Source organism: Colossoma macropomum, unplaced genomic scaffold (assembly GCF_904425465.1).
Source record: "Colossoma macropomum unplaced genomic scaffold, Colossoma_macropomum, whole genome shotgun sequence".
Lineage (NCBI taxonomy): Eukaryota > Metazoa > Chordata > Actinopteri > Characiformes > Serrasalmidae > Colossoma > Colossoma macropomum.
Genome location: NW_023494800.1, coordinates 20,003,572 through 20,023,548, shown reverse-complemented (window position 1 = coordinate 20,023,548; position 19,977 = coordinate 20,003,572). Strand labels below are relative to the sequence as shown.

General features: G+C 39.7%; 1 protein-coding gene across 1 annotated transcript in view; it reads left to right on the top strand.

Moving 5' to 3' along the window:
- Positions 1 to 19,977, top strand: part of pcxa (pyruvate carboxylase a) — a 175,804-nt gene that overhangs the window by 66,859 nt on the left and 88,968 nt on the right. The window contains 1 exon segment of the mRNA XM_036587802.1: positions 7,569 to 7,731. Within this exon segment, the coding sequence (XP_036443695.1) occupies positions 7,569 to 7,731 (163 nt within the window).

Genomic DNA, 19,977 nt, shown 5'->3' with positions numbered 1-19,977 from the left:
TCTGCACAGTTACAGATCAATTCCTCTAGGCACTTTGCATTAGAACCACATATTTATGAGCATGCGCTCTAGGCTCGACCTCTTTCAGAATGGAGTCTGTTACTGTTTAGATTTGTAATTAGAAACACATTTGCGAAGATTGCGCAAGTGATTACTGACAATTTCATCTGTGAATTGTTGTAAATTATTGTTGTAGTAAATTATTGTTAGAGACGGCATGATACCACATTTTCTTTACCACGTTTTCTTTTTTGTACCATTACAGAAACATACGTGTGTGTGTGTGTGTGTGTGTGTGTGTGTGTGTGTGTGTGTGTGTGTGTTGTGGAAGTAATTTCTGAATTAATCAGAAAACAGTAAAATCACAGTCACAATTAATACTCTAAAGTAATGTATTTATTAAAAACTCAGCCAGGGTGAAGCTCCTAGTGAATACCCAAAATCTCCAACGTCAGACCAAAGTTACAAAGGTTATATATTCCCCAAGTAGGCTGTTGTTACTTTTCATTGGTTAACAGAGAACAAAGAAGTTACAATGCATTGGTTACACCTAATTGTATGACATGATATGAATAAACACGAAAGTGTTAACATATATGATTATATATAATCTATATCTATATATATATATATATATATAAGTAATGACAATGAGGGAAGCTCTTATATAGTCAAAAACATCTTACACCTGATTTCTTCAAGAAGATGCTAGCCTGCACCCTCAAGGCCACTTGAACAATGATTCACTGTAACTCCTGTTGGTTAGCTAGGCCTCAGGAAAAGTAAACATGAGAAGACCTAGACAAAATGTGAGGAGTAGATGATTTGTTCCTTCCTTGCACCCAAAGAACAGTCATAGTCCACTCTAAAATTTATGAGTAATATATATCATCTAAAACATACATACACCATGAAGATATGTGACTGGCTATATTAATCCCATATATCATAAGTCGAATTTCTGGATACATGTCTCATAGGTGAAATTTTTGGTTACAAAACCACAGTGTGTGAATATATATATATATATATTATATTTATATATTATATATATATATATATAGCCAACAAGATGACTTGATGAAAAGATGTCATGATTAAAAAAAACAGTTGCACTAAAAAACAAAACTATAAAACTACTTACATTGCAAGTGTGGGTAAAATGAGGCTGTTTGAAATAAAGAAATTGTAACTTGTTGTTTTTTTTTGTTTGTTTTTGTTTTTTTTTTTGTACCTGAATGATAACTGAAGAAATGCATCCCTCTTTGGCTTTCTTTAAGGGAAGCTTGCCGCCTAGCCGAGCACAGACATCAGACCTCATCTAAATGAAACCACAGTCCAGTCTGGGATTACTCTACAAGCTGGTTTCTGGCTAAAGCAAAGGTGTCTGTTGGCAGTGATTGTAAAAGGGAATGGAGCAATACTAAAAGATAGGCTAAAAGAGAATAATGCTAACCATGCTGTGCTTTTCCCTGCATGGAGCACAAACACAACAAACTGCTTAAGAGTTTTCGGTGACTTCATAGCGAGTGTTCATTAATAGCAACATCTGAACATCACAAGCTTGAAGATGTGTGGGTGCATATGTTCACAGAGAAGAGACTATGAACAAAACTGTGTGAATCTATAGCTTTGAGACGTTAAGTTGTGAAGTTTGCCAAGCTGTCATTGTAAATAAGAATATGTTCTTAATGGCTTGCCTGGTAAAATTAAAGGCTAAATAAAATAAAAAGTTCTTGTCAGTATATACAGTGTTGTGAACCTAAAACGTAAAAATAAAAACTAATTAAATGAAAAGTAGTGAAATTTTCAAACCTATAATAACCATGGAATAACCTTGGTTATTATGTGACCTGCTTTGCTGTGCTTTATGTTGTGCTGCTTTTTTTCAGACTAGGTCTGTTACAGAATCAACTGTGATTCATTCTTTTCTTCCTCTGATATCCAGTCTCTTACATTTTCTGCTAGTAAAAAAACTCTACTGTTTATCAAATAGGTGCCACCTCTGTTTATTATTAGTTATTTATTTAAAAAAAAAACTGTGCGCTGATTTTCAAAATCACTGTTGATATTATTAAAAATATTTATTTTATACACAATAAAAACTCACCAATAGATATTTTTAGATATTTAATTAAACATACAATGTATTTTGAGATTAACAAGAATTTATTAAATATTTATGGTCAGGGTCTCTGAGAGTTGAGAGTTGACCATCACTGAGGTTGATATGGAGAATAAGAGACATTCTGCATATCCACTCCAGTGGCTTTTACTCCATTCTAAAGATTATTATTCACTGGAAAAACAATGCACACTGGTTTGGTTACTATAGTAATAGGATTGAGAAATGCGGTTCTGGATGCTTCTGTAGTTCTATGGAGTTTAAGAGGTTACTTTAGTTATAATTAAATTCTTGGTGCTTTTGCTTTCTGAGTCATTTTAGAATCATCTGCACCTGTTTGTTATTCTGAATGTATCTAAAAATTATTTCTGTTTTCTCCAGTTTGGTAGCTTCCTACTAATTATTTGAAATTATACACTCTCAGAAAAGGTTGCTAAACTGTCACTGGGGTGGAATCCTTCATGTTATTGGGCTGGTTACCCTTAAAGGTACGTCTTCAATACGTTTAGTTAGGGTACATAAGATTGCCTTGTTGTTTCATTGTTACATTGACTCTATCCATCATGTTTTGACTCTAGGCACTTATCAGAGGTTGAATATCTTTGTAATGTTAACACTACAACAATTGAAAAGAATAAAATGGCAAAAAGAACAAAATGTCACACCTTTTTTAAGACACAGTGATGTTATTGTGTAATGTGATCACATTTGATGTGATAATATGCTGTTTATAAGCTTCTGTTGTTCTAGATAAGCTATGTTTTGTATTTTATGGAGATAGTTATTTACTATTTACTAAATAGAATGGAATGGCATTTAAGAGTGTGCCAACAAAAAGAAGTACACCCACTTTAGTACAAGGATTGCTGTGTGCAAAGTTATTAGTATTTGCCTTGTTATTTTCAGTTTTTTTTGTTACTGCTGATGTTGTTAGTTGTTAACAATTTAATTATTTAACCAAACTTTTTTCGGGTACATTTTCAGGTTTTTGCACGCACTTGTATCAGGCGTGATCGCACAGATACACAAAAAATGAAACTGGTCAACAGCAAAACTGACTGTGAAATTTGCGTGCACTCATCAATTTGACCATATGTAACTTTGATGAATAAGGGCCATGGAGACTATAACACAGACTCATTCAATCTCAGTAGAAAGCTACCTATCTTGACAAGTAACCTATGGGCTGGATATTATTCAAAATTTACCTTCCTGCTCAAACCATGTAAACCATCCAAATGATCGTCTTTCCTCCAAATCTCCACCATCAACAGTTCTGTAAAAAAACCTGTTCTTTTCAATTTTACACAAAACAGTCATGGATTCAAACAAAAGAAAGAAAGTCGATGTTGCCCCTCTACTTTAAAGAAAGTTATGTTTGCCGTCAGTGCTGAAGACCAGTCTGCTCTTGATTGGCTAAATGAATGTGGTGAGCTCATTTGCATAAAGTTGAAATCTGCTACACTTTTTCACCACAGTGAGGCAGATTTTGCCGTCCTGCAACCCATCACAGTTTACAGTGAGGCGATGTTGCAAGTGGATGCGTACCGTAGCGCTGCATTGACATTACAGTGTATCACAACGCTTTCTTTGCCAACTGTTGGCCACTTTGTGGTTGTGCTGCTAAAATACAAGCTATTTCAGCCTACAATTCTAGTTCTAATGCTCTTTTTCAAAATGTGAATTAATGTAAAAATCTTCTTGATTTTTCCTGCATCGACAGTTAAAACTGATTTCAGCATGTGGTTTGAATGTGGATGTGATGACGTAACACACCACAATGCTTCTCAACTATCTGGCTGGCTCTCACCTGGCTAAACTCCCTTTTTATTTGCATAAAGTTGATATAAGGCTCAGCTTTTTATCGCTCCCTCTGCGTGTGTCGCATTTCTGCCTCTCTCACAATCCCTCATGCGCAAGTGCCACCTCTCTCCATTCAAATGAATATGAGGCGAAATGAAAATGGCCTCGCTTTGCTGTAATGTAAATGTAGGGTACTTTTTATATTGATTATACCTTTGTGAACCAAAAGTATTTTTTTAAGTAAGTTTTATTTTATTGAAAACATTAATTCCAAACTTTTAATTGTTTATTCCAAACTTTTGAACAGTAGTGTCTATTACATGCAACCGACCCCCCCCGCCCATACCCACCACTGTGCTTCTACAGACACATAACAGTTTTTTGAAGTTGTGATGATGCATGGATGTAGCTGTTTGTGTGTATTCGAATGATGGATTTAGGTGTTTATAACAAGTGCGAAACAGAGTCATATTTGTAGGATTAGCTGATCGTATGCTGAAATGTTTACAGTACAATCCGTCGCAATAAAGGAGCGCTGGTGCCTCGTTTAATCTCTTGAGCATGTTGCTTTTCATGTTGAAGGCAGAGGCAGTTTATACGCTGTGCGTGTTATGAGTGTTGGTGTCAGCGTGAGGGAGTCACACTGGCACAAAGACGTATGTGTGTAATATCCAGAGATTTCACTGTGACACTGTATTAAAGAATTAATGATGCACAACCAAAATAATATTTCAGTTTTGCACAAACATTTCCGTTTAGCGCTGGGGTGTATGAGTGTATATGTGTGTCGTCTTAAAACTTCTAAATTCATCATGGTGTAAGAAAGATAAGCGCTTGGTAGGCTGAATTACTAATGCAAATACAACACCTTCCATCTCTCTTATTGGTTTAAAATGTTTTTCCTGACCCGCCGGGCACGTGAGCTCTCTCTCACACACTCACGTACACACACAAACGCACAAATTATGACGCATCTTTGTAGTTTGTTATTCGTTTAGCAGAGAGCGGAGGTCTGATGTGGTAAGCAGTTGTGAAAGTTTTGCCCGGAAGCTGTTTGAACACTACTCTCTTCCATTCTTCTTACCATCTCTCATAATGTCTTGTGAGAACTGTGCATAATCAGAAAATAAACAGCTTGTAGCGTTTTTGCTTCCTTCCTTGAGCGTAAATTGCTGAGAATTACTGCCTCATAAACAAATATTGCTCTATCAACACCTTCATATCGAGCCTCCACTCCGACCTCCCTGGTGTACCCCATCCCATCTTCTTTAGAGACTGTATAATGTTTATAGATGTATAATGTCACTGTCACATCAAAACTTCTGTATTTATAGCCTTTAAAATCACTAACTCTTTACAGAGTGTGAATATTTCTCGATTAATGGCTCCAAAGGTATGCAAGATGATATCAGATTTTAGAACCATTTTCTTTACTAAAGATCCCTTAAAGAACCATCGTTTTTAAGTGTGTAGTTAAACTGCAATTCTTGCTGGTTGCTTTTCTTACTTTGTCTTCTCCATCAATTAGCATTAAACTCAGCTTCATCAGATATAACAGCTCACATTCTCCCCTTTTAATAATGTGTTTTTTAAGGTGTTTATAACCTAATTAATAACCATTAATAAACTCATTTTAAACTATTCATAAACCACTTATAAGGGTAGTCTTATTCTAAAGTGGTACCAAAGAAAATATCAGCATTGGATAAATGTTTGAATTGGGCCAGAGTTTCAAACTAATGTTTTATGACACATTTATTACCCCGGAAGAGCAGTGAAATTAGTTGTGGATGGGCTGCTGTGCTGAAATATTTTCCATTGTATTTACATTTCATTTGTAACCCTGCAGATGTTCCTGTATTTCTCCATAATTCTAGATTTAGATAGATTTGGTCCTAATTTCTACATTTGATAAATGTTTGTTTTGGCATCAGTATTGGCAGATACGCACATGAAAAATATTGGATATTAGTTTATTCATACATACATTAAAGTTTCCCATGCATCCCTACATTTCTCTTCTCCTTCTTTTTTTTCTTTTACAACAGCGACAAGAAGACTAAGTCTTTGTAAAATTCAAGGAATTGTTCCGTCCTATTCTGTGAGGTGAAAACAAATCAATCTGATTTATAGAGCTCTTAATAAATCCACCTTCACACTCTGGAGGGCTCTTTCCCAATAAGGTGGCAGATCCAGCTGAGCAGGACCAATCAGCCGTGGAAATGACTAGCTCATCCTATTGGGCCAGAGAGAGATTTAATTGTAGCTGTTTTGGGGCCAGAATGGAGCTGAGAGTAGGCTGCAGTTCGTGATGCTGTGTTATTGTCTGCTGGGTTGGTGAGTGGTGGTAACGCTAATTCTTGGCCTTATTCAGAATAAACACAAACTCCCCTCCTCTTCTTTATCTCTCTCTCTCTCTCTCTCTCTCTCTCTCTCTCTCTCTCTCTCTCTCTCTCTCTCTCTCTCTCTCTCTCTGTTGCTTTCTAAACCTCTCTCTTTCCAACTCTGTGTCTCTATACCCCCCCTCCTTCTCTTTCTCACTCTCTCTCTCTCTCTCTCTCTCTCTCTCTCTCTCTCTCTCTCTTTCTCTTTCTCTTTCTGTCCCCCTGCTTTTTCTTTGTCAGGTAAAGGTGCTATAGAGTGAAGGGGGGCTGTCAGGCTGGTATAATAGTGAAGTGCTGGAGCGTGAAGGCATCTTCCCCCTTAGCTCTCACATTGCTGGTGTGAATGTCACCACAGAGCAACCCACCTGCAGGATTTTGGGCGAGGATGTGTGGATGCCTTGTGTGTGTGTGTGTGTGTGTGTGTGTGTGTGTGTGTGTGTGTGTGTGTGTGTGAAAGAGAGGGAAAGAACAGTTCTGTAGTGATATGAAATCAATGAATTTCCCTGGTCACTGGACTTTCACCCACACATTTTGGGAATCACTGTTTTCAACAATATAAAACCAACCTGGCTGCAGATCAGACTGTAATACAATAAATGCATTCCAATGAATAGATTTCAAAGAATTGGTAGGAAGCTGGAAATAAATAAATAAATAAATAAATGAAATATTTTAAATGTGTGAACAGTGGTGGTTTGAAAGGACGATGGCAAAAAAAGAACTACTCATAATCCTATCATTTACTTCTCACATGCATGCCATTATATGTTGTAGCTGCAGTTTCTCATTAGTTTGACCCGGCTTACAGCTTGTCCAACCCTACAACAGTGACTACAAAAGAATGATTTTGTGGGCGGAGCATGAATAGGTCAGTTACACCCACTATAGAGCCGCAGTGCACAAACTTTTTGTCTTTGGCGGCCGAATGCCATGTTTGTTTTGGGCTGAGGGCTAACTAAAAACAAAAATAAAACAGTATACAACAGTGTTAAAATATGTTTGATCTCTTGTTGAGTGAGGGGAGGTAGGGTACTTTGCTGGTAGGCCAAGTCACACTTCCTCATGGGCCAAACTTTGAGCCTTAGAGCATTGGGAATTGATACATTTCTAGAATGTCATGTATTTCAAAAGTTTTGATGAAATCTCGAGGCGGATAACAAGAATTGACTATAAATAGATATTTATAGTGTATTATATGTCTTTACCAAAGAATTAAACACTCTCTCTCTCTCTCTGTCCCTCTCTCTCTTTCTCAGTGTTGACCTGGTGCATGCTCAGCTGCGGATTTGCGAGGGTCGCAGTCTGCCCGAGCTGGGGCTAAAGCAAGATAAGATCCGGATCAACGGTTATGCCATCCAGTGCCGTGTGACCACAGAAGACCCTGCACGTGGCTTTCAGCCGGACACAGGTCGACTTGAGGTGGGATGGCATGCTGCACCTTCCCCATAGCACAGTCTGAGCGGTTATCTGCTTGTGATGTGTTCGCACACACGGTGTGAATACAGTCGTGTTGCTGCAGGGATAGCAGACTCCCTTTGAGGTTGGACTGAAATGATTTGTTTGGTGATGAATAATTGAACAAATATTGATATCATCTTCCTCTGGCCAGCCTCTTATTACACAAGCCTTAAATCTGCCCAAACAGCCTGGCAGGGATGTGTTGAAGGTTATCCAGGGTCTCGGACTCTTCCTGATGGTGAGCTCTTGGCTATTCTATATTTAGCACACCTTGTCCACAGGCCCTTGGCTCCTATCAAAGTACTACCCACCCAATTACCCACGCTTGGTCCGCTCAACAGCTACATACTTCAACCCTGCGCTCTTCCTGAGCAGCCTCTTTTGAAATCCCGTCCTATCTGCTTGAAATATCTCTGTTCCAGCATTTGGCGGGCTATATCAACACCACCCAGATAGGAATGTTTCCCACCTGTACAAAGCTGCCATCACCCAGGCTTCAAAGGCAAACATGGGTGTCCTGTGGCGTTGGGAGAATTTCACGAACATGGTAGGGGGGATGGAAAGATGCAGTTTGAGAGATAGAATTGAAGAGGGAGGGAGGGAGCTGAAGAGGCAGGGAAAGAGGACTTGGGCAGACATCAAATGGATCCCGCAGATAGATTTATCAAGAGAAAACGTTCAAGCTGAGCAGCAGAGAGAAAGATGGAGGGAATGTTTGCGATGCAGAGAGAGGTAGAGAAATGGACAAGCAGGGAGGATGAGCGAGATGCTGTAGGAGGTGTTGACCGGAGCACTCAAATGGACACTTTTTACTGAATTATGGATGTATATTGACAGATCAATAGATGCCCAGATGGCTGAACTGTAGGATGAAGGCTTCATCCACTTCGGTAGAGGAGCTCAGGTGGGAGGTGTAAGGGGAGCGAAGGAAAGATAGAGAGAGTTCGAACCCAAGTGGGAGCAGAGAGATAGAGATGAAAAAGCCATGATACTCCTCTCACTTTTCATAGGTGTAAGCAAGGCTCCAGTCTAAGCCCTCTCGTGTTTTTCGGTAAAGCCTGGAAATGTTACACAAGACGTGTGTGAGAGGAGACAGAAGTGGAACAGCAGCCCCTGAAGCGTCTGATATGAAAATCAGCCAGTGGGGAGGGAAGCGAGAGTGCTCTCTGGCCCCTCCCTCTCGCTTTTTCTCTCTGCTTTCTCTGAAATATGTGATACGGTGCGAGGCGGAGTGAGTATAGGGTGGCTCATTTCTTGTTGTGAAAGGCTCAATACAACTATAAAGGGGAGAGTGAAATATCCAAGTAAATAAGTGTAGAAAATAGGCCCAGGAAAAAATGCTTTGGGGTGTAATAGAAGGCTGTCTGTCATTTGATGGATATGTGAATGTGCGTGAGACGGAGGCATTCCGTACTGTGTATGTCAGGGCGGTACTTATTCAGGTCTATATTTAAAGTCCTTTGCAGCACTGTCATCTCGCCTCTAACGTTTCCCCTCGAGCACTGTTCCGGAGCCTAGACTCCATCCACAAACGTTACAGAACCTTTATTAAAGCTTGGCTATTAAAAGCTGACTGGCTGTTTTAGCTGTTGGCAGGGCTTGTTCCATCTGCTGAGTGTGTGCGCCTGTGTTGGTTTTGATCATTAACACCAAGTATCAGCTGGAACTCTCACACGCGCACTGAGAGAACATAATGCAAATCAGCTTTGTCCCCCTCATCAGCACCACCATCATAATCATAATAAACACAATTATCTTGATGAATGCAGCGATGGTAAATATCGCACTGTTTGTAACGCGAGTCCATATTTAAAGTGATGTGGATTATAGAAGCATTGTTCGTTAGTTTGCTAGTGGAGATAAATGAGAATCGTAATAAAGGATTTGGAACCTTGTAGACGTTTTGGCCCCGAGCGCCTTATCATTTATCTTACTGTCGATGCTCTATGTTTGCTTTTAATTGATGCCTTCGCGTTCTTTGTTACTTAACGGCCTGAGATTGATGTGGTCGGAACGCCGGGCTCACGCTCAGTGAAGCATATTGCTGGAGAAACATATGATTTTCTTTCAATAATAACACATTTTTGAGAGGGCTCTCCGAACTGACACCGGTCAGCATTATTCAGAGTGCCAGAAAAGACACTGTGTGTTTGTGTTTATGAGAGTGCGCACATGCTCTGAGTATGCAGTGAGTGCGGTTGGAGCAGATTGGCGTGCCCCTTAGGCCTTCATCTGCCACACTGCCTGTGCTGTGTGTCAAAGTATTTGCTCATACTAATTGTTTTTACAACATATTTTGCACAATTGTTTTGCACAGATTTTACATTTGCACCGTTTGTTATTGGTCTTTGAAGTACTGATATTTCGGATGCTGCAACATCAATGTGCACAAATCACTACCATTTTATTTTATTGTACTTTATTTTATCTCATTGTATTTAGTTCTATGTACATTCTGACCACAGATGATCCAGTTGAGTTTCTCTGGGTGGAACTGAGTCATTCATAGGGATTAAACAAATCTCAATGTTGGTCAAAACAATGCAGGCCAGTCTTCAGTGATGTCGCATCAAGGCATCACCATTGTTTTTAAGATATTGCAAGTCAGTATAATTGCATTATTCTGTTTTGTCCATATGGTGCAGCCCAAATAATAATAATAATAATAATAATAATATCATGATGATGATGATACAAACACAGAGTCTGTAAAAGATTTTTGTCTCGACTCATATCCATCTTTATTAGCTTGGAAAATGAGAAAATATTGTTTTCTCATCCAGATGGTTGCCTGTCCCCTTTAGTTTGGTTGATGGGCTCTTCATTGAACATAAACGGGGATGATAACTGGGCATTTCCTCAGGCCGGTTATACTAAAGATGATGCATGTATTGCGTCTTTTGTACTGCATAAAGTCGCATCTACAGGGAGCTATGCTTTTATTTTTCAGTATATCGTGCCCACAGGTTCATTTTAGCTGTAAGTACAACAGTTTGGCAAGAGCATGTGAGCGGTGCAGAGTGGGAGCGAAGTGACGTGATTTTGCTCGGAGCACAGAGCGGCTTTTCAGAAAGTTGGTGTGTCAGTGTTCTCTCTCTCTCTCACTCTCACTCTCTCTCTCTCTCTCTCTCTCTCTCTCTCTCTCTCTGTCTCTCTCTGTCTCTCTCCCTCTCTCTCTCTCTCTCTCTCTCTCTCTCTCTCTCTCTCTCTGAAACTGCTCGTGTCGCGCTCCATCCTGCGAGCCAGACAGTCCTCTTTTTTCAACACTGACTACCTCTGTGTGACGTGAGTGATGCGGCAGTGGCTGCTACAGCTCAGCCATGACGGCCACTCTTACACAGCGTCTGTGCTGCGATGCAGTTCAGCAGACCTGCGTATTGGAAATTCTCACTGGTCACAGCAAAGTTCTACAGACGTTACACAGAGTTAGTCTTGTGTTGTCTATTTTGCTGCAGGAATGATAAAGAAGATGGTGTTAAAAGCATGTGCCCTGACAGCTTTCTAGCATGTGATTGGGCCGTCACTTCAAGCCTTCTGAAAAAAGCCAGTGTAGCACAGAATATTTAACTAGTTTTTGTTTAATAACATTATGTAATTAATGAAATAAAATCTTATAATCTTAAAATAGTCTTGTCCGTACATTCAAGACATAGAATAACTCCACTCACATGCTGTGTTTTAAGCGCCAGGGGCTGTATTACAGAAACTTCCTGTCTTTTGTCCTAAGGTAAGATCTGAATATTGAGGATAATATGTTATTATTATGTTATTAATATGTTATGTTATGTAATAGTTATTATGGCAGAAAATCTTGTCATAATTTAGGAATTACGTCTTATCTTAATTTATCTCAAGTTAAGAAATTCTAAACTACTTGATTGAGGTTGATTGTTTTTGTCTATTGCAAAGCGACCGACCATACAAGACAATCAAAATGACGTTAAAAATTTCACTCCAGCAGCACTGCTGTGTCTGATCCACTCAGACCAGGGCAACACACATTAACACACCACCACCACATCAGTGTTACTGCAGTGCTGAGAATGATCCACCACCCAAATAGTACCTGCTCTGTGAGGGTCCATGGGGGTCCTGGCCACTGAGGAACAGGGTAAAAGGGGGCTAACAAAGTATGCAGAGAAACAGATGGACTACAGTCTGTAATTGTAGAACTACAAAGTGCACCTATATAGTAAGTGGAGCTGATAAAATGGAAAATGAGCGTAGAAACAAGGAGGTGGTCATAATGTTATGCCTGATCAGTGTACATAGGTGATGTGGAGAGAGAAGAAACATGCAAAGTCAATGATCACTTCTGAATTCCTGTAAGTTTTGCTGATGTGATCCTCATATTATAGAAAAAAAGTTAAAATTGTACCTTTTACAGGATCTAAAAATAATAATTTGTGTGAGACACCTCAAAACAACCCTCAGTGAACTGGGCTGAGCCCCTGTTGTTTACATGCCCATCCTGTGGAGCCATGCTAATGTTATTCCTCCTAATAACCACACATTTAACTCTGTCTCCTTGTCATACACCACCATCACTGCAACATTTTATCTGACAAGTTTTCATCAACAGTAACATACACAGATAATGAGAGGGAATGGCAGAGAACTTGTTTGCGGTGTCCAGGATTTTGAAACCACAGAGTTAAAAAAAATTACTCTCACAAGTGAAACCACCACTTTTAAGTATGAATAAACGCAACATCATTATGCTGTTTACAGTGAACTTGTTATGCTGCCTGTACTGTTGCCTAAAATGACATTTAACAACATTGTTGTTGTTTTGTTTTTTTTTTTGTTTTTTTTTGTAAAAAAAAATGGCTAATGGTCAAAACTGAAGGTTAAAACAGAAGTTAGGACAATGTTTATCCTAAAGTTAGGATAGCATTTAGGACAATTTGCCCAGTTAAGATGTTTCTGAAATACTCATTTTTGATCTGGACTAAAGATCTTGATGTTAGAAACTGTTATTCTGTAATAGCTGTAATTGCTAAATTTGATCCTAACTCATGGTGACAAGACAAGATTTCAGAGCTAGGTTGTTTCTTCAATAGGGCCCCATGTCAGTTTTTTTTTTTTTTAAGATTGTAACATTAGTGCATCACTGTTTTAAAATTAAACATGCATGCGCACAAGTGGCCATGGAGAAGCTGAATTAATGAAGAATCACTAAATAGTTCAAAAACATAAGCTGTACTAGAAACATGACAAAAACCCACATTTGATAAACTTTGTCAGTTGTCGCATCTATTTTCCGTTTCTTGTTGGAAGGATCCTCATCTGCGTCATTGTTCTGTTCAGAATTTTAAAGTGTGCTTTTATACTATGTGCTTCCATATACCTTGCATATAAAGTACTAGTATACTAGCACGCGCTCCAATGTGTCTAAATCATTTTCACATTTGCAATGAAGTCATTTTCACTTGCATATGCGAAAGCACTGATCTGGCAAAAGCAAACAGTAAACAACCTACGCCTACAGACTTAACCAGCATGGCTTCTTATTTCCTCCAGTAGGAACGGTGCTTTTGGTCACGCCAAGTGTTTGGAAGATCAACATATCGTTGTGGGCTTAATTCTCTAAAGGGCAGCCTACGTAGGCATCGCTCCATTGTTAACTACAGCCTCCTGCTTCCCTCCCACTGGAGACGTGTGTACTACTGCATTTTTTGCTGCACTGTTGTTTCTGCAGGAGTCACGCCATTGGCTTCGGCTCTTCTGGCCACGTGCAGCGAGGCGCCTTGGGGATGTGAGGCTTCAGCACCCGCCGCATTGGTATTCCAGCAGATGCCCCGGCAGCACAACCAGTTTACAGAACGTTGCTGGAGAGGAGCCGAGGCTCGGCCAGAGGAACGACATTACACCGAACGTCCCACTACACCGCTCGAAGACAGGAACCTTGTCACTCGTGCTTGCTCAGGAAGCACGGAGGGGTGCTTCAGGGTGGCAACCACTTTCTGCTGTCTGTCTCTGTGATTTGTCTCTAATATGGTGGCTGCTATGTGTACACTTAAAGTTATCCAGCAAGACTCAACAGTCTTGTTAGGGCTAATGAGACAGCTCAACTCGGCCGCACTTCAGAGGGGAGCGAAAAAGCCCCTTTATCCCTTATGTGTTTACTAATTCATTGTTGGTGCTGTTCAGCTGTTCACAGCCATGTTCTTGAGCAAACCACCCAGAGGAGGCCAGTGCAGTCTATATATAATATCTGCAAGTGTTATTTGTCCTGAGGTAAAACCTGGACACTCTGTCTGGCCTGTCATTGGTCCCTGCTCTTTCCTAAGGACTTTTCCGTTCCACTGTCAGCGGTAATGGCTCATGGGGCACTAAACCTTCCCACACTTTGTGATAACGATGTTGTTGAAAAGTGTAACGCAATTAAAGCGAGCAAGAAAAGAAATTCAATACCCAAGGCAGACATACGGTGTGCTGGCACTTTCTCATCCAGCACACACACCCACACACCCTGACACACGCACACTTGTTTTGAAAGGTTCGAGTCTGGGTCAGCTGGACACTGCGCCGGCTAGCCTGCAGCGCTCCTCCGCATGCGGCCGCCTGCGCGCTTTATTAATTACACATGTGTGACCTCCGCACCGCTTCTCGGTGCCCTTGTGCTGCCTCTAGCCGTCCACCTGAGTTTCCCCTTCCCTCCTTTGTTGCCGCTCTTATCGCTCGTACCTCTGCTGAATGGAAAGCTGTTCGCTTTACCGTCGGATAACAAAAGCTTTCTCCAGGATTTGCTGTTCCCATTGCAGACGTTTGATAATGCCTCAATGTGTCAGCACGCTTTGAAAGGCCAAAGTGGCCTCATGCAGAGTTTAATGACAAGCCGAATGACATTTAAAGAGAAAAGGGTAATGGAAAAATGTGTGGGAAATGTTGGATTTCTTCGCAAGGGGATCCGAATCAGCCTGTTGTTGTACGAAATGTGAAATTTTTGAACTCCGGGAAAAAGGAAAATGACTTGTGAAAGTTTTATGCAGTTTGAGGTTTTGTTTGGGTCTTTTCCGATGTAATATTGATATCTCTGGTGCACTGGGTGAAAGATGGGTTTTCATCTCGCTATCCCAAGACATGAGAGTACCGTAATGACACCAGGTGCTGCTGAAATGAAGGTATGCAGGTGGAGGGGAGGGAGGGGGAAGAATGCCTAAAGATGGTAGATGACCTAGAACTGAGTTAGCATGCCTAAAGAAGCCTCAGAAAGACTAATGTGTGCTAACTATGAAATCATTGCTCTTTCCTGACATTAGCAAAATGTTCGCTAGGCTTTTGTTGAAGGGAGTTAGACATCAGGGCCAGCTCTAGTACATCTAGCTAGCTGATGTACCAAAAATTAGAGGCTAACTTATAATAGTGATGACCACAAGCTAAATTATATATATATATTTAAATGCCTTGCTGTGTATTGCTGATGACTGGATGCTCATTTGGGGTTCTAATAAGTTACAATTTAAATTCCAGATAATCTTCTCAGCAATTTGGATTCAGGGGTCTATCTCACTGTTGTCTTTTCTTAACAAGCTAACTTTAAGCTTACTCTGGTGGCAGTAGTGACGTTGTTGCTTTTTACTGTTATAAATGCTTTACTCCCTGCATATTTAGATATTTAATGTGATTTTGTTTCTTTGGTGACTCCTCATGTTTCACGTGTTTTCATGTGCACATGCAGAAAGACTGGTCACAGCCTGAGTATCTAAACCTGGATTAACAGAGTTGTTAAATGCTGTTGCAAAATGAGTTAAATGTCTTGTTTCTTCAGTTTTGTGAAGCTGAAAGTCCACCAGAAAGCCTGTCTAAGTTGAATCTGCTTCGTTAGACAGACCCCAGAGCTGGCACTGTTAAAGATATTGTTATATAAGAACGCTGCCACATGTAGCCCATATTACTTTACTCCAGTATATGACACAGAGTGTGACTCAGAGAAACTTACGACTGTACTGAGTTTTTGTTGCTATGGTACATAACTGAAGCTATAGGCCTTGTTATAAATGTGGTGACTAAGCTTGCCAGGTTGTGTACAAGTTTGCTTGCAAAACTGCTTGTAGTGGTTGTAGTTTTCTCTCCTTTTATGTAAAAACCTATAGGAACTAAAAGCTGTGCTTAACTGTGTGGCTAAAGGAAAACTCTGGGGTTGTACATATCTTTGGTTCTCTGTGGGGAAAAAGGAAGAACATAGCTCAAGAGAGCCCATCTCCTGGGCTCATTCTAAAATAAATTCAGATGGGGAGGCAGCTGCTGATCTGGGGGTTTTGTAACCCCTCTGTGGAGAATGAGATTCCCCTGAGAGAGCCCACCACTGCTAACTTAAGTCTTAATGAAAAGAGTTTTGGCAAATGGGGAAATTCATATAATCCTCACAGGAGGTAGGAGCTATGTTTGACTGAGGGACCATAAGACTGGAAGGATAGTTCCACTAAAGAATTAGCATTTCTTTGGCAAACACCATGGGTGGTCAGGAATCACTTTTTTTTTCATTGGACAAGAAAAAAAGAGTTAACCTCTTTCTGTCGCATAGAAAAATAGTCAAAATCACTGACAAGGCTAAATAAAGTCCTTACCAAAATATTCTATGAATGCTAGCTACATGCAAGCTTACAATTAGCTGACTACAATGTTAGCTAAACAGTTAGCTGCACAAATACTAGTGCTTACATATTGTGCTAATTGAGTATCAAGTTATAGCTGTAGTAAAGAAACACTGTTAAAAAAAGATTTAGCTGCGTTTAAGCTTTATCTGCTTATTAGTACTGAATTCTGTATCAGTCTAAAATCCTCACACAGCATTCTAATTATTCTCTGAAGAGCTAAACCAACATAGTCTCCTCGCTTTGCTTCAGGGCAGCTTTGTTTTAAAACGTCTCCCCTTTTGTTCCACTGAAGTGCTGAAGTTGCAGCAAAAGTAGTAGGAAGACTCTTAACCCTTGCAAAAGTTTGCTGCTGTCAGTAGCAAGTGGGCCACGGTGTGAATGTGTGAAAATAAGCTGATGCATTCAACTCATGTGGAATGCACTGCTCGTTGCAGAAACAGGGGAACATTTTGGGAACATTTTAGTAGCAACAATCTGATTTACATATTTTTTTTTTGGTTATATATTATTCTGTGATCCCAGATACAACCCTAATTCCAAAAAAGTTGGGATGCTGTGTAAAATGTAAATAAATGTAAATAAAAAACAATGCAATGATTTGCAAATCTCATAGACCCATATTTTATTCACAGTAGAACATAGGACGCATATCAGATGTTGAAATTGAGACATTTTAACACTTTCAAGAAAATTATTAACTCATTTAGACTCATTTTAACTCATTTAGTTGGGACAGGGCGATGTCTACCATTGTGCAGCATCCCCTCATCTTTTAACAACAGTCTGTAAACGTCTGAGAAGTGAGGAGACCAATTGCTAGAGTTTTGGGAAAGGAATGTTGTCACATTCTTGTCTGATGTAGGATTCTAGCTGCTCAACAGTCCTGGGTCTTCTTTACCAGATTTTTTGTGTCATGATGTGCCAAATGTTTTCTAGTGGTGAAAGGTCTGGACTGCAGGCAGGCCAGTTCAGCACCCGGACTCTTATTCTGTGATGCCATGCTGTTGTGATGAATGCAGTATGTGGTTCTGCATTGTTTTGCTGAAATATGCGAGGCCTTTTCCTGAAAGAGACGGTGTCTGGATGGCAGCATATGTTGTCCTAAAACCTCTATATACTGTTCAGCATTGATAGTGCCTTTCCAGTTGTGTAAGCTGCCCACGCTATAGGCACTAATGCAACCCCATACCATCAGAGATGCAGACTTCTGAACTGTGCGCTGATTACAAGCTGGATGGTCCCTTTCCTCTTGAGTCCGCATTCATCACCATGCCTGTTTTTAATGCAGTGCCTCCTGGGCGCCTGAAGATCACAGGCGTCCAATACTGACCGTCGGCCTTGTCCCTTGCATACAGGGATTTCTCCAGATTCTCTGAATCTTTTGATTATATTATGTACTATAAATGGTGGGAAATTTAGTCTTCGCAATTTTACGTTAAGAAACATTTTTCTGAAATTGTTGTACAGTTTTTGGCAGATTGGTGAACCTCTGCCCATCTTTGCTTCTGAGAGATCTGCCTCTCTAAAATGTTCTTTTTATACCCAGTGATGTGAGTTAGTTGCAAATTGCTCCTCAAGCTGTTTTTATTAGTACCACTTACTTTTCCAGCCTTTTGTTGCCTCGTCCCAACTTTTTTGAGATGCGTTGCTGCCAAGTTCTAAATGAGTTAATGTTTTTGATGAAATGGTAAAGTGTCTCACTTTTCAACATCTGATATGTGTTCAGTGTTCTATTGTGAATATAATACGGGTCTATGAGATTTGCAAATCATTGCATTCTGTTTTTATTTACATTTATTTACATTTTACACAGCATCCCTTCTTTTTTGGAATTGTGGCTGTACAAGGGAAATAAATTGTCAAATATTGACAGTTTTATGTATATTTCATATACGTATGTGAATATATTTCAGTATATTGGCATTAGACATGGGTCATATGGCAAAAATATAGTATTGCGATTCTTCAAGAAATTTTCTGATATGTCACAATATTTATTTTTTTACACATCCGATCAGTTGAAACAGAATGATTCTTTTCAATATTTGTCACTAAATCCAGTTAAATGGGACTAATTTAACTCTTTATAATGAAACCTACAGTTGGTCAGTGTACTGCAAGTACTGATATTCACGATATGTTCAGAAACATATATATGTGGTTTCATGTATCCAGAAGGGGACAACCATTTATCCTTCTTGTAAAGCTTGTTTATATTTGTTTTCTGGCTCTACCTAGTTGTCTGTGTAGTCTTGGGTATGTGTACAGATTACCCAAGCTAGACAGGCTCTTACGCAGCACACATTTTGTGTCCTGGGGTAATACATTTCTAGAGACTTCCATTTGGTGGTTATAGCAACCCATCACCTTGCCCAAACAGTATATTTCTGCCTCCCTCTGAAACGAAATTGAAAATTTCCCATTTACAGAAGTGTGTTGAAATGAACATCGTTTCCTCTCCATCTCCCCTCCTTCTGCCCAGCGGAAAGCCCACCAGCCAGCGCTCGGCTCTAAGTGAGATTGACATTTTCCTCCTAATGAAATATGCTCCAAATCACAATCCATATTTAGAGGTAATGAAATCATCCAGGGTCTCTCTTTCCTGACACAGCCCCCCCACACATACACGTATTTTTCCCAATTGCTCCTTATTCTTCATTCGCTCACAGCCTCTGTGAAAGTGCTGTTCCTAGTGTTTCACTCTGTTTTTTTCTTTTTTGTGCTCAAATCGTCCTTCCTTATCCCGCCTGACTGTTTGCGCTCTCTAATTTTTCTCAATTTTATTTTGGACTCCTGATATAATTTTTTGCTTCCTTCCTTATCTGCCTCTACTGTGTTGCTTCATTTTGCACTCCTATTTCCCAATCTGCCATTTGCATTTTCTTTCAAGTAAGGCCTGTTTAGTTTTAGAGATTTCTGCTGGTGCCCATTCTTCAGAGCTGTTGGTTTCCTTGCCACTCACCATCTTTGACAGTTGCTCTCTTTTCTCATTTTTCCTTTGGCTATATAAATCCAACTTTTTTTTGGCTTACATTCAATATCTGTTGGTTTTCTGAATGAATGTTCATTCTGAGAAAGCATGAAAAAACAGCATTTCTGTAATCATTCCACACATATTTGATCTGTTTTTCAGTCCTCTGGCTTACGCATCATTCAAGCAGCTTTATTGAGAGGCACTTGTATAATACCTGTTGGTTTGGTACTCGTTATTTAGTCTCAGCTCAGGCACTTCACCCGAACAAATATATATGGATCATTCTACTGAATTGAAGTCAGAGTTGAAAACACATTTTGGACTTTTAACTGTTTGAACTAATTAGATAAAATAGTCCATATATTGTAAGCTAAGATGGACACAAATATTGATATTTTGTCTGTTCTATTCTGATTGGCTACCTGCATGTCTGTGTGAACGCATTTCATGCAGTGAAATTTGTGTCTGACAGGAACTTTTGCCAGCAAGTGCCCACTCTGGCTGCCATAAATGAGCCTTTCAGAGCAAAATAGTCTTAAAAAGTTTTTCAGGAGTTTTCTTTTAAGCATAATATAACTTTGTGAGATCTCCTCATGTGTAATTTTTCTTGGCGTCTAAATGACAGCCTGT